This window comes from Tetranychus urticae, chromosome 2 (assembly GCF_039701765.1).
Source record: "Tetranychus urticae isolate SD_2017Ah chromosome 2, NJAU_TeUrti_SD_1.0, whole genome shotgun sequence".
In the NCBI taxonomy this organism is placed as follows: domain Eukaryota; kingdom Metazoa; phylum Arthropoda; class Arachnida; order Trombidiformes; family Tetranychidae; genus Tetranychus; species Tetranychus urticae.
This window is the reverse complement of record NC_142959.1, coordinates 2,604,272-2,620,838: the sequence shown is the minus strand read 5'-3', so window position 1 is coordinate 2,620,838 and position 16,567 is coordinate 2,604,272. Positions and strand designations below refer to the sequence as shown.

The window sequence follows — 16,567 nt, the reverse complement described above, 5'->3', positions numbered from 1 at the left end:
AGTTTACACTTGCTATTAACGACTTCTTTCCTCATTTATTTGTCGCTTGTCATTATCACTTAACTAAAAATTGAAGTAAAACTATCGAATCGCTATATGATGTGACCCAAAATTCCTCATGTCAATCCATAAAACTAACTAAAAACCATATCTACTGAAAATTTCTAGTCTCTATTCAAATATTGATTCTTAAAATTCATCAAGTCCTGTATGGTTTTGAATATGATTTTTCAAAGTTGACAATTTGTTTGATCATTGTTCAAATATTTAGCCTCGATATTGCATTGTAAAACAGGAAAATACAAAGGCCTAAAGGGTTAGAATTTCAAAAGTATTTTAAACAAAACTTTTTTATAGATTGGTGCCAATACTTGAGCAAATGTATGGGCTAACATTTCCTAGTAATTGATGCAAGTAAACTGTATTTTAAACATTCACCATGGTCTGGATTTTGACGAAAGCCGTCGATGGCATGATTCCGATTCTTATCGCAACATAGAAAATCACTTAGAAGCAGCCTAGCCTTTTTGAAAATCCCCTTTTGCGGATTCAAAACGAGTTCAACGACATTCATTCGTTCAATAAACGGATTGACCGAATATTGAAACTTGGTATAGAATGTTAAAAACTGTTAGATAACCTTGACTTGTCGGTTAGATAGTCAAGGCAATGTTGCAATCACTACGTCCCCTAATTCACCTTCCAGTACTTTCTAGATTAGCCATTGATGGCGTAACCCATAGATATACAGATAGTAAATAGAGTTGTCATCAATGGCACATTAACCAGTCTATCTCCTTTACCCTAACTCTCCACTTCACCTATTGTAAATACCTATTACATTATATTAAAGTGTTTGAACCCAAACCGACTGGCTTCAGTCGTTCGCTACTAACGTAGCTGCAAACCGACTCGCGATTCACTCACAAAAACTTGTGAAGAAATGTTGAAGACGTTCAAACTGAAACTGCAGTAAGCGCATACTTTGATTTTGATAGGAGACTTTTTAAAATTAAGAGAAATAGCGAGCAGCAACTCTGAAAGAAAGAAACAATTAGACGGATTGGTAACGAAATGCAAGACAAAGGAAGAAATGGAAAAAGAGTGAAAATTGTTCGTTGATAGCTCGAAACTAGAGGAAAAAGTCGGAATTACAAAGTGACTGATCAAATGTCAACATTACTCTTTTGAGGTTTGCTTGATCAACTTTCATATTTCGATATTTTCCTTGAGACAAATTGATGGATTATTTGTTTTCAGACAAAATTGATTGCTCGCTGCTATTTGTCATGAAACGTTTGCATTCCTCAAAAGGTTGCTGATGTAACCATTGTAACAAATTCCTAGACATTTTTCTGGTTAACCCTTTCAAAGAAGCCAACAATGAAACATTGGAATGAAAACCAACAATACACTGAACTTCCCCATCTATTGGAAACAAAATGAAACCAAGAAACATTTTCTTATCAGTTTCATTTAAATTTTGATGAAAACTATTGAATGAAGCAGAAATAATTTTTAAATTGAAATTGTTTTCATAGCTCATTGATGAAGCATAAATGCATTACATTTGGCATCTTTTTTCATTCAAAATTTTAACCTGGAAATGATGAAAAAAAACTCGAAATGAAAATTTCTTTTCTCATTTTAATCGGAAAGTTATTGATGCACAGTCATGGAGATTCAATCAACCCGACTGATTTTCAGAGAAAAAAAGATTTAATTAGAAAACGTAAATTCTGTCATTATTAGCACCTGTCACAGTGTCATTTTTTACATGAGAAGTTATCTTTTGACAGAATCTAATTGTTGACCGAATCAACCACTTTAGTTTCTGACGATAATCTTGAAATGTTTAGAACAATTTTTCGAGTCTTTTCACGCTGTTCATTAGCTAAATTGCACTTGAATCGTCTGGTTGTCAAGCAAGATCAATGGGAAAATGGTAAATTGCAAATGATAAATAAATCAAATGAAAAAAAAAGAAGTTTACTCTCAAAGATATTTGATTATAATACAATTCGAAGGTACACTTGACATAAATGTAGTAGTTGTTCAGCAATTTCATCTGGTTTTTATTTGTTTCATCACTTTTCCTCATCTTATCTCGGCCAAACGACATGACAAAACAATGACCATGAATGGAAATAATAATGTATTAAGAGTTGATGAAAAACAATGGCCAGACTTGTGAGATGGAGAGAGAGTGAAAAAAGATGTCAACGAAGGAGAAGAACAAGAATTATAGAGAAAATGGAATAAAATATTGTTGGAGGAAAAAAAGAAAAGGATGAAGATGGTGAAACGATAAAAGTGTTGGAGTAAAATAACAAATGATTAGGCTAATTTGATTCAACAATCCATCCATCAATGAAAATACTTTTATGTACAATCAATCAGATTCTATCACTTTGTTTCTATTACCAACATGACTAATAACACCATTATCAATTTATTGTCAATTGTCTCAAATCAATTTAACGAGAACAAAATCAAGAAGAGAATCAAGAAAAAAATCGATTCTCGGATCAATACTCATGGATAATTTAAATTTTCACTGTTTCCAGTTTATCGGAATTTTCAAGTTTCTTTTCTTTGTAAGGTACCAAGTTGCTGGAGTCGGTTTAACCACATACCATCCACAATCTTCATTGGTTAGGTTAGGTTAGGTAAGGTTAGGTTAGAGTAACTCTAGTTGATTAAGCTGACAAACTTTGTCAACCATTTATGCCGTTCAATTATCACAAGACATAAACAATCATTCACTCTGATGACTAAAGTTGATTTGATCCTGATAAACATTTGCCTTTAAACTGATATTAAGTCAAGGTTCAGTTTTCAAAGGCGTTGACTCAAAAGTCATTTAACTAGCTTACTTATTCAGAGTTTAATTTGCTCAAGATAAATGATAAGCTGGTTTGATCTTGATGACAACTGCAGCTCTTTATCATGAGATTAAGGTGAATGCGCAGAGAAAACTGTTGACGGTCAGTTCAATCTCTTGGCTGGAAAAAAGGATCTTTGAATAATTTCAAAGTAAATGGCAATAATGACTAAAGTTGATTTGCTTTTAATTCATGATTCATCTTACATCATCGAGTGAAGAGGCTTTTCCTCTAAAACTGTTGATTCAACTGAGCATTAAATGTAGTCTTATGCAGTTGGCAGACGGAAAAGGCAAATCAGGAAAATATCGACAAATCTTTGATGAAATGGTTTCTTCTTCTTCAGTAATTAACAGATGAAATCAACTGCCTGTTCAGGGTCATGTTTGGTTGTAATGAATAATGGAATGGACCTAATTGAAGTGTATGTTAATGATTATTTAACCTACAAAAAAAGTTATAATTGACCACATAATTTTACGTTTCTCTGTGCACATCCATTTTCATCATTATGATTGTTACAAATGTATATTTACTGTATAAAGTAGTCCATGTTTATTAACCATTTAGCTGATTAGCCAGAGTGCAAAGATAATGATGATTTAACTTCACAGCGAGAATACACAAGTAATGAAAGGGTTAAGTAATGGTTGAACAGTGTTAAGTAAAAAGTAAAATTCAATTAGTTGAACAATTTGACTATTTTTTAATCTCCTTAATAGTCTTGGAAATGTCTAGTAATACAAATGAAATGCCTGTCTATCAATAGTTAAACAAGAGTAGAGTTGAACAAAAAAAATTGTAAAACATGAAACATTTGAAAATTGAAGCAAAAACTCGTTCCATCGTTACCATAATTTACTAACGAATGCAATTTTCAAATGCAAATCTTGAAACCTTAACTTTCCAAATCATGAACTTGCATTAAAATGTTCATCTTACGCTTCTCAACCAGAGTAACATTGCTTGATAAATTGTGTTTGTGATTTAGCCTTTTATCACATAATTGACAATTTAGATTAATCATTACTAATGTTTATTTCATCGTTAAACCTCAAGCTTTGAGTGAATAAAGAGACAAAAGGTTGATCCCATAATTACATTATCATTGACTTTCAATTAAAACTGAATATTTTCCTCATCAAGTGAATCGACGCCAAAGTTTATCAAACTTTCTGTTTATTTAGAAGTTAATCAAAAGACTTTCGACTTTTTTGTCGCCTAAGATTCAGTCGAAAGACGCAAACTTTCTTATCTTTAGTCTGAATTTTATAACGGAAATCGGCCTAAAAGTGTATAACAAAGTTCGTGAAGCTAAACAAAATCTGGATTTGAATATTCTTGGTCATAAGAGCTTTTAGATGAAGAATCATGAAAAGGCGAAAATTACATTTCCTTATTTCTGTGTTTAGCTGTTTCATGAACTTGGGCAAATGATGCAGGAAACTTATCGCGACTTTTGGAGAAGACTTTCTATTTGCTTATGATTTATCTGAACATTTTCATTCTCTATTCATCTTCTCAAATTGTTGAAAATATTATCAAGAGAATTGATTAGTTTCTGTTTTTCTTCCTTTTCATCTTGTTCTTCTTCTTTTCTGTTTTCCGTTTTTTTTTCTTCTTCTCGTTGCCTCCTTCTTATCTTCATAATACCAACAGATTGAAATGCACTCTGAGAGGAGCAACTTTGTAATATATCATTAGAGCCATTCATTTACATGGGAAAAGATGAAAAGAAAAACATTAATCAAAGAGAAAAATCTTGAATTAAGCAAATATTCATAAAAATGAAACCAATCAAAGTAACCCAAATCAGTAAAAGTTGTAACATTGAGAAAATCACAAAATTTCATGGATAAATATTCACAGTTGAAGCACTTTACACTTGATGGATAAACAGATAAAGTGTTAACGATAAGTAGTGTGCAAAGTTTATGGGCAAAAAGAGATTCGAGTTAATGTGAAAAGATTCAGGTCATTTACAGTGGAAGGATTAACCAGAAGATTAACTGTAGGTTGACTCATCCTAATTGTTCACTTGAAAATTGGGTGTAAACTCAGGCTGTGCAAGTATCTCAACTCTTTGCACAGAAAATTTTCTTCACATTATTCTGATTCTCTGACCTAACATTCAAAACTTCAAAGTATTCGGCTCATTTCAGTTGGAACAATTAACATAGAAAATTGTGATTTTCCAAAACATTCATAGTTATCGATTATCTGAGCAAAAGAACACAAAAGTTGAACAAAGAACTTTTGCCAATGAAAATTTTTCCACAAAAAACGCTGGGAAAATGTTGTATTTTATATCTTGTAGTGAATCTAAATAACCTTATAAAGTAGAGTAAATCGATTGTAAGTCAATTGTTTTCCTTTTTGATATTAATTGTTCTTTTTACTCCATTTGAGGAGTAAAAAAGCAGGCAAACAAATCTAAAGTGTTCAGTTGTTTCATTCAATTAAATGGGAAACAGGGAGAGCAAAAAATGATCACATCGAGCTTGGTAAGGAACAAGGAAACAACAATCGAAACAATGAAACTACAAGACTGATTAACAGAAGAAAAAAAATGTTAGATTGATGAAGCTAATTAATCCAATATGTGTGTATGTATGAAAAGAAGAGAGGAAAACAAGGCATTTTCTCGATAATAACATCAATGAGAAGAAACGATGAATGATGAAGAATAAAAAAACACAGTTCTGTGTGTTTGGGACAAAAAATGTTAGCATCATGATGAATGAAATGAAACTAGAAGGAACAGGATAAAAAAGAGACGGAATGATGAACTCTTTGCTTCGAGGGAACAGCTCGTATAAATCTTGATTTTGATGTTAACAGAAGATAATGTGAATACAGAAAAGGTTAAACAGATAATCTATACGAAAGAATCGATAAGTTAATGAACGGTTACATCTTTATCTTGTGCACAAACTTACACTTCTATTTCAATCCAATCACGAAAATAAGCTTTTGGATATTTTAGCAACCTAGAAGTTCGACTTTTTCAAATGTTCATTTGCCTTGCATTCCAAGAAACATCTTGAAAGAAAATGTTCGATTAGTGCTTTTCTGATTTTGATCAATCGATCAGATTGATTCGAGGAGTAAAATCCACGACAATTGTTCGATGGTCGAATCTTCAAAAACGCAAGCGAAATGAAATAGATTGATAAAGTCGATTTTTGAAAAAAGTTGGGCTTGAACGATCAGTGAATTGATGTTGGTTCCGCATTTCAGCATATCGAGTTAGACGAATTGGTATGCCTGAGACTGTTGTATCACTCAAAATGGTCATCTGACTGGCTCGTAATGCCATGTGACTTCAAAAATAGAAACCACGATTTGCCTTTGATTAAGAAACTTAAGTTTCACGTGCTTTTTGTTTTGATTTGGATACTTTTTGTTACGTGTTGAGCATATAATCAAATTTAACCCTTTGGGTATTTTGATAAGACCAGAAAAAACTCGAAAAATTAATTGATTTTTTATCTTATAATCACGTTTGATTGTTTACCTCAAGTCCAGTCATATCATCGAAATCACTCTGAGCTGGTAAATCTAATTTAATCAAACTGTTATTTTGTTTAACAGCCACAGTTGACATCAACAGTTAACACCAAGCAACTAGACAGATTTAAGAAAATTAGATTTGATAATTTCTCATCAGTCTGGATTTGTTCAATTTCAATGAGATAAGTCTATCAGACCACCATTCAGATCAAAATTTGAATGTTTAATCAATTCATCTTATTGTAAATCTTTAAACCTTAGGTTCGAAGTATCATGATAAAACAATCGTGCTCTTCTCCCTCGATAAATAATAATCTAATCATGTTTCTGTTTCATTTTACAAATGAAAAAATGAGCTTACAAATCTCCCTAGAAAAGAAGACAATTTTTTCCAGAAAAAAATTCGAAATCGAAAAGGTGATTCCATCCTAATGCATTCCATGCTCAATCCATTACATTGATCCTCAACTAGACCTAATATACGCATAGCAACCAATGAAATCTTAATATCGGCACGTTTCCTCGTTAGCTGTTGTTAGTCTATGTAGTACTTTGCCGAAACTTTCTTGGTTGGCCCGAAACTCCAATTTTTCCGATCCAATATTTTCTCTAATTTTCTAGTCCAACGAGTTTTCGATGATTTTTCGAGTTTATCAAAAGTAAGCCTAAAAATCAATTAATCTTTGAAAATGAACTAAAATTAATTCTAGGTCAGTGACATCCAACAATTATTGATTTTAAGCCTCCTTTTGAGCCTAAAATCTAACCTTGACTTAAATTCCAACACAAAGACTGAAAAAATATCAGCTCAACTCTCGAAAGTAAATCAAGCGTTTTATCGATTATTTCAGGCAAAAATCCATTCTAAATTCTATTTAATCTTGGAAACTAATTTAATTGTGATCAATTTCACGTTTCAATTTCAATTGAAAGTGACTGTTATTGAAAACTATGATTACAAACTTTAATTCCATCACTTAATTGAATTTTCATTTCCGTTTCACCAGATTCGTCGACTTTTCCAATGAAATTGAATTTTGATTGTAAAATTGCATGATGAATCGACTCAAACATGAAACATGAACCAAAAATAGATCAACATCAACTGCGCAAAACAAAACTCAAAATGCACAATCGACCAAACTGATAATGAAAGTAAAATATTGAAATAATTAATGTTAAAAAAGTGGAAGCGAAAAGCTTCCCTGTTGGACTGGGAGTTGAAGTTATCTCTACTCATTCCTATTTCCGATTAGAATTTTACTTTTTATTATTTCCTTTTCTCAACCTACTTTTGTATTCATAAATATTGCCAAAAACTGCATGTAATCCAAAGTTATCTTTTACTCTGGAAACTTGAATTTTCATTCTTGTTTTCACACAACAACGATTTAAAATTGCAAATTAAAGGTCCAATGTTTTTATTCGTGTTTCACAAATTTATTCATACATAATGATAGGCAAAGCATAATCATAGTTGCCTTTAAAGAGGAAAAAGTGGAAATTCGGCGAAAAAAGCTTCTCCACTCAATGTTGATGAACATAATTTGATATCACCTAACTTTTCAGATTTCCAACATTTCCATTTCTTTATTGCTCCAAAGTAACATTTCCAATGTAATAATCGGAGGAAAACAAATGCACAGTAAAATCTCAAATGTTTAGCCTGCAATTTCCAAACTTGAATAATTCAAAGTTGAATTTATCATTTGAAATTTTTCCTCCAATTTCAAGAAAATTTTGCTTCTTCTTCCAACAACAAAATCGGTTCAACTCTTATTTTAAAAACGTTATCAAGGGAAACGTTTTTGTATTGAAAGGTTTGCATCCACTTTTCACAATTGATGATCATTCCGAGTTGCCATGAGTTAGAAAAAAGAAAAAACTTTTTTTCTTCTCTTTCGTTTATTCTCATTTGATTCACTTCTTTTTCTTCCTGCCTTTTGCTCTTTGCATTTTCTTCTGACCTCACTTTCCATTGAATTTTGTGAGTCAAATTGTCTTTAACAAAATATAAACTCCAAGGAAGGAGAAAGAAAAAAGGTTTCAATGTTTACTCCATGTTAACCTTTTGAAATATCTTTTTCATTTTGTCTGGAAAAATGTTGATGAAGAAATGGTTTGAAAATGAAATCTCAAAGAAACTGGAAAATGGCAGCAAAAGAGCCTTTTAAATGTTTAAAATGTTTGCTTCATGAAGTTTCCAGGAAAAGAGAAGAAAAAAAGTTGAACATTTTTCGCTTTTCATGAAAAATGCAAATTGAAAATCAACTTGGACAGAAGCTTAGTTGAAGTTTAGCAAAAAAAAGTGACATTAAGAATAAAAGTTAATTTCATTGAAAACGTCCAAACGTAATTCATGCATCATCATGAATTGGTTCAACATGAAATACAATTACCTTGATTAGAATGTTTTTTTTCTCGTTTCTCGCAGTTAAGTGATTAATTTACCTTTTTTTATTCGTAAAACCGTTTTCCTTCACGTCATGTAAGTGATTAGCCAAACAAGCTGTAAAAACTGGAAAAATGTGAGAAGCCAAGTTAAAGGGTAGAAAAATAATTGAATCAAAAGTCAACATTTTGAATGTTAAGGAATGAGTTGCATTTGATTAAAGGTTCAGGTGATGGAAAACAGGGAATGAGATAAAGGTGATCAAGATAATGGAATTTCGACTTTTCTCCAAATTCTGTCCCAGTCATCTTGTCCTTCATTTCCTTGCAACATTAACCAATCTTTTGCTTTCATTTTTTTCGACTTGTTCTTCTTCTTCCTTCTCTGATCCAATCACAAGTTCATCTTTTCTCATCATGATTATCATTATCTTCTCCTGTTAAGTGTTCAATTGTAAATGACTCGAATTAAGACAAAGACTGTAAAAGGAAATGGATAACAACTATTAGCTTTTTGCCGGTGATAATAATGATGATAATGTTTCTCTGATGGGAATGCTCATGGAACGAATCAAAAGAAAATCAGTTCATTTTGCTTTTCATTTTTTCTTCTTCTCTTCTTTTCTTTTCTGATATGGAAATGATATCATCATTAATGATGAACACAAGATAAAAAAGAAACACAAAACTTTTGCTCCACTTTTTTTTCTTTGCACCGAAAAACACATTTAATCAGATTCCTTTATATTGTTATCATCATTATTATCTTACAACTTTTTCAATTTCAACCAGTTTTCAAGATTCCCCTGTTTTTCAACCAATTTACGCAAGTTGAATCTCAAGTATTCAATTCTCATGCTTTTGATGATCAAAGCTTTTCAAAATGCACAGCATATCATAAAAGACATAATCACATTTAAAGGCATAAAATGCAAACAAACAGCTTCAGTCTTTAGTCAAAGTCATTAGTAAATGAAGAAAAAGCAATAAAATTTAAATCTCTTCAACAATTGACTCAACTGATGAGCGCAATTAAAGTGAACTTTGGGATTCAATTTCTCATTTGGAAATATTGAAAAGTCAATTTCACCAGTTTTATGTTTAATTAATTTAAATTGTTGGTTTTGTCAATTTCAAATTTCCAATTGAAAAGATTATTCAAATTTTGATTGTTCGAGTTTCAGGAATCATTAAAATGGAATTTTGAAGGAAAATTTTTAATGAAATGTTTTTCTCAACCTTTTCTTTACATTCACTCCTATTAGTTTAGACATTTTCATTTTTCAAATCATTACCTTTTTCCTTTGGAATGGATGTTTGAGGTGAAATTGTTTGGTTGAAAAGCATTCGAGTTTCATTACTAGACATGATGTTTATGATTAGGACTGGAATTTCGGTCAACAATGCATGTGGTTGAGAGGAAAAAGGGTATTCAATGTTTGACTATTGTGTCGAGTTTATTGAAGGAAAGGTTGAAAATGATGGATAAAAAAGAATGGAAAAGTTGATGAAAAAAAATGTTGAAATTTTGATACTCGGTTGATGTGGTCAGAAGAGAGAGAAAAACAGATTCATTATTGACTATCTTGTTATCTTTTCAATTCAATTTCCTTTCAATGTGTGTATTCATCAAATCCACTCATGAAATTTTCAATCAACTATCGATTCAAAATATTATCTCATTCTTCAGAGCAACACTAATACCGATTTAATATCCTCTTATTGTATCGCTCCAACATTGTGATTGATTCAATTCGCATTTATCTTCATTCTGTCAATTGATTCATTAAATCATATTTTCTTGAATATTGATTTGTCCAATCCTTCAGTCGATTACTTCATCAACTCGAAGTCTTTGCACAAAAACATTTTCAAATTACTTCAACTTTCGAAAAATTCATTTCACAGTTTTCAGAGAATATTCAGAGAAACTCGAATCACAAAAGCGTGAAGTTCGTTAAAAAACATTTTGCGTTCAAATTGATAGTCAAATGATGAACCAAACTAGAGTCGAGAATTTGACTGTTCGATTGAAACTTTTGTCGAAATTAGAATTTGAAATTTCTTAAAAAGTTTTTTTATTTGTGTGCTCGAAAGGGAACTTTCAATAATTCTGAAAGGCTTTTGTTGAAACTCAACTCCATTTCTCGAAATTTCATGTAAATATTAATTTTCCAAAAACTCATTTCTGTTTATTAATGGCCATCAAAATGAAGAATATTTTGAAAGACACTTTGATAAGTTACAAGATTTGCATAAAAAAAATGAATATTCATCAGTATCATGAGTAAATGTTAACTTTATTAACCTGTTCAATGCAATTATTCAATGTTTGCTTATTAGAAACGGTGAAACCCATTCGAGCCAAAAAATCTTACTTTCATCAAATCCAATTAGACAACACTTTTCAATCCATCCCAGGATACATTGGTTCAACATCGAGTGTTTCCCGTTGTTGTTGGTTTCAATCTTTGGTTTTGCATTCAAATTGCATTTTTTGTGTTTTCATGAATTTTTTCAGATAACAGAGTTGAACATTTTGCTATGCATGTTGCCGTGGACCAAACAGAGATAAGAAAAGTTCAAAGGCAAAGGCAAAAGTAAAAGATATGAAATTTAAAGTAATTTAATGGTTGAAACAACATGATTCTTAGTTGAACGAATGAGCAGAAAAAATAGATTTCCATGAAAAGAAAAGCATGACAAGCTGATGAAAAATGAATCTCTGTTTACCTTTCTTCTCATCTCTCCCAAAATTATAATATTCATCTTACATTTCACTTTCTTCTGTATAATATCTTCCATAAGGTTGGCTTGCAATTTTTCAAATGCTGATAATAATCAAAATTGGCAACTGAGGACAAAATTTTGCGCCTCATTTTCCGTGTCATTCAAATTTCAATGCCAACTGACAGCACAGTAAACAAAGGAATCACATTATAAACCAAAATTCAGCAAAACTTAGGCACGGCCAATTTGCTCACAGTTGCATGATGATAAAAGAAACAAAAGATTACTTAACCATGACAAAATCAGCGAAAAGTCAAGTTTTACAGAAAATGGTCACTAATAACTCAAGTCAGAATTTACATTGAAAATGCATGGAAATTTTGGTAACTTGCATTTTCCACATTCAAGTTTCCTTGGAATATTTTTCAACGAACTGGGAGTGAAAAGGGTGCAAAGAGAGTTATTCAAGGTTTTTAAGTGAAGTCTATTTTCGTGTTGGAACAACTGACGAAATCTTTTGAATACATTTATATTCTGATTTGAGATAATTTCCTCAAGCCGTTTCGATGATATTGCATTACAGTTGAATTTGATTGAAAATGCTATACTTTTCACGTGTAGTTGCTTCATCAGTGACCAAATTTTTGTTCAGTATTGCTTTAATTTTGTTGAGAGATTTTAGTCTTCAGTTAAGTTAATATGATTTCGAAAAGTTTTTTAAGAATTTCTGGTTTCATAATCACTGAGTTCATTCGTTTTATTTGATTTCTTGTTAAGTCAATCAGTTCGAAAGATCAGGCTCAGTTTAAACTCATTATAAATTAAAGATTGTTCGTAACTCAATAATTTATTGTTTTTCTGGAAAATTGATGAACTTTCACACTTAAAGGTTTCATTAGTTTGCTATTTTTACTTGATATTGATTCCATTTTTTTCAAGTTTCATCAAATAAATTTGATTCATTGTAAATTCAGTGACTTAACCCTTCACACAGAAAGCAGCTAATACCGACATCCAAGTGAAAGCTAAGACGAACTTCATTTTAAAGCGAAATTGTACTTGAACATTTAATCACTGCACAAATTTGATTTCGCTAACACGGACAAATTGTTTTCTCACCGTCTGACTCAATAAAAGTTTAAAACTTGAAATAAAGCAATTCAAAAAAATTTTTCAATCGATCACAAGTCGATTCAATTTTGCCGGTAAATGAAGAGCAAAAAGTTAAGCTCAACGTTTACTTGAGCAAATTATCACTAATTCATGTTTAATTTTGGGTTCATTTGAGAAGCAAATTGGCTTTAATAGTTGATCGGCTGATAAAGCAAACTCATTACTCTTTGTCTTTTTTTCATCTCATTTTCCCTATTTGTAATGATATTACATATAATAATAAGTATAATAATAATAGTAATGATAATAATGTTACACTTTTTGTCTTCTTTCATTTCATTACTTCATTATTAATAGAAGTTCACATTTTGTGGTGATGAAAATGACTATCAACATGATAATGATAACAATTATTAATAAGAATGATTAAGAAGCGAAAGCGAAAAAAGACGAGAAAATGCAACTTTTATTTGATCAAAGCGAATTAATAACTAACTCTTTATTTGTCTTTTCCCATTTAATTTGATATATTTTTTTCCTTGTTGATTATCATGATACTCTTAATGGTTTCACATAAATTATATCATCCAATGCTTATTTTATCATGCCAATTTTAATGACAAATAGTGATGATATTAAAGATAAAAATAGACATTTTCAACTTTTCTTTTTTTTCTCTCAATTCTCCAGTTATTACAATTCAATGAATAAAACTTGATAACTTGAACAATTTTGAATTTTTACTTGCATCTGTATTCATTCCTATCATCATTAACCATTGTGTAAAGTGGTGATGATTTCAATGCAAACTTCAATGAAAATTGAATTTACACTCTCAGATAATGAACTGAATCAAATCACTTGAAATAGTTTGAGTTTCGTTGATTTTCAGGTAAAAAGTGCGACATTCAAATTGGTTGCAAATTCAATTATTTTTTGTTATAACATTTACATCTTTTCATTATTTAGTGAAAACAAGTTAACCAAATGTTTTAAACAAGCGATAACAAATGAATAAATATGAAACTATTGATGAACAAGACTCGTCACTAAATGAGTAAACCAGTGAGTTTTGAGGCTTTGACTTTTATCGATGAGTAGCGAATGCGAAATGATTCAGACCTAAGTTCGACCTTTATTTTAACGAAAATTATCGATCATTGAATGTTTCAATTGCTCAAAAGAACGCCATTCTGTGTATCATCTCGGTCTAGTCGAGTTTTTTTATTAGACATTTCAATAGATTCTTATCAACTTTAAAAGTCGATTTGCTTTGTTGCTTCTTTGCTCATTCGTCTTTTGCTATCATGCTTATGCTTCATCCATTATGATGAAGCATCAGGTTTTGAGATTATCCTAAAAGGGGTCAAACTCACGAGAAATCACGAGGGAAAATAAGTAAAAAGCTTTCCCTTGAACTCACTGAGAAACTATGTAAGTGAAAATATGCAAGTTGAATAAGAAATGAATAATTAAAGATAAAAATATGAAAATCCTTCGATTCTGACATTGTTTCCAGTCAATAAAATACATCTGGCTTAACATGGTGAAACTGAATGACTGAAAGGTTTATAATTTACCAGACTAGCTGAATGTTGAGCCATCTGTTGAGACAAATTTAACCTCATTCATCTTGTTCCTCATTCAAATGGTAATGAGATTTCTCAGCAAATACTTTTTTCACTCAATTATATTCATCAAATTCTCAAGTCTTTTCTGTTGAACTTTTAAATTTGCATCTCAAACAAACGAATTGATGTTGTCTTTGGATTTAGGAACCATTTTCTCGCCAAATTATCCATAATTTTGGGCAGTCAATAAATGCTATAAAAGCTACTAAAGCCAACAAAAAGCATGCAACTTTGACAAGGTTACTTGTTAGACACAAAAACTGCTCAGACAGTCTGGATTTTGAGTGAAATATTAGTTTATCGTTGAATCGGATTACTATTGATTGCAATAACATTTTCTGATGGAAAACATTGTCAGACAAAAGCATCAAAACTTGAAGCATTTCAAGATACAGAAATTTGAAAATATCAATTTCATTTGAAAACACTTTTCAATTGTCGATGAAATGTTCGCAACAAAATAATCTAAAATGATCGTAAAAATGTCATTTTTACCAATCAATAACGATGGAATTTGAAATGACTCAAACCATCAAATGATACTTGAATCCTTTAATATTAGCAATAATAAAAGTAGAGCAAAAAAGGAACCCAAAATTACTGCAAAGTATCGAGAAATTCATGTCTTTTGAAACAACAGAAAGTTTTCACCAAAACTCTCTGAATATGAAGAGGAAATGAATATTGAATGGAATAATTTTCGACAAAAGATTTTGTTCAATTGAATGATAAAAGAGTCTACATTTGAGAAGAAAAATTGCAACTTATTTAACGATTCTGCAAATTAACCATTAAAGTTACAAAAAAACTTCATGGAACAAGTTGAATCTGAAAGTTGGCAATTTTTCATGGCAACACAAAAGCAACATTAACTGGTAACCATTTTGATTCCAGTTAATTAACTCTTGATTTAAAAGCAAAGTTGAAGTGAGAATAGAAAATAATTTTCCAAATATCATGATAATAATTGAATAATTTTGTTTCCTTTGAGATTTATTACAACATTTTAAGCTTATTAAGATAAATGCTAATGAACTGAAAGACAAATGAAAGGTAAACTCGCAATTAATCGAGGTTTTCATGGAAAGAGGTGAGCATGAAGAATGGAGAAAAAAAAGAAATCTAAATTACTGATTCAGTTTTGTTAATCTAATAACTGAAAGCTTTAACCTCATCGATTGATCAACGAATTTCACTTTTTGAATATTAAATATTGTTTGATTGTTCTAATTGTTGAAAGGGTCGAGTTCAAAATGAGTTGACATCAGCAGTAAAAATGCAAATTAAACTTTTCATCTAAAATCTAATTAACAGCAATTTGCTAATGAAAGCAACTTTTTTTCATTTTCTTTTCCCAATTTCCAGTGTGATCCAGCAGTTGGAATGAAGGCTTTTTTCGACATGATTCATGGTGATCCTAAAAAGTTGATACTCTTTGGTGATGCTTGTACTTCCGTCACTGATCCTATTGCTAAAGCGTCCAAATTTTTTAATCTTATACAGGTGAGTTGATTATCAATTGAAACTTGAAAACTGTTTGGTGCTTGAAGAGTCAAGAGTTAGTTTGTTTTAGTATTTTTTCTCATCTTTTTACTCGTTCTAACTGATCCAATAATGATTGAGTTTAAAGAATTGAAATTTATTCAGATGAAAATTCATGAAATTCTATTCATCACTTCATCTATAGCAAGGTGTATTGTCATGCAATAAGCTTAATAATGGAATATAAAATTGACTCGATAGCTTTACTTTCAACTCCCAAGATGAGAATAAAATATTTTCCTTTTTTCTTGCTTTTTTTCGTTCCAATTTCACTCTTTTTTTTTTGGTTTTTACAAAATTTAAGGTTCATCACAAAGAAAAAAAGAAAAACAAACGAATGAATGAATGAACGAAGCAAGATAATGCTAATGTAATAATAAATGCATAAACGAAATGAACTTTAGCTTGGAAATGTTCGAAATGGCAAATGTGAAAAGTTGTGTTTTTACAGTTTTTTAAACTTTTCTCTTTTTCTTCAGCTTTCATATGCAGATACACATCCAATGTATACTTCAGAAAGTTATCCAAATTTTTACCGAGTTGTGCCCAGCGAAGCTGCCTTCAATCCAGCTCGATTAGCTCTTTTACAGCGATTCAATTGGACTAAAGTAGGAACTCTATACGAGAATCATCCAAGATATAGCTTGGTAAGTTGAACATTCTTGGACTTTCAACATGTTGTCGAGCTCACTTGTATGACATGAAATAACTTGAGCTTCCCAGTCCTAAACTAACCTTACCTAACCTATCCAGTCAACCATG

The 16,567-nt window shown here is 30.9% G+C and overlaps 1 protein-coding gene across 2 annotated transcripts in view; it reads left to right on the top strand.

The window, feature by feature from the left end:
• The window catches only part of LOC107363639 (gamma-aminobutyric acid type B receptor subunit 2-like), a 77,307-nt gene that overhangs the window by 43,114 nt on the left and 17,626 nt on the right, over positions 1–16,567 (top strand). For both annotated transcript variants that reach the window (XM_089267984.1, XM_089267983.1), the window contains exons 2-3: positions 15,629–15,766; positions 16,285–16,452. In XM_089267984.1, the coding sequence (XP_089124110.1) occupies positions 15,629–15,766; positions 16,285–16,452 (306 nt within the window). The remainder of the gene's footprint in view (positions 1–15,628; positions 15,767–16,284; positions 16,453–16,567) is intronic.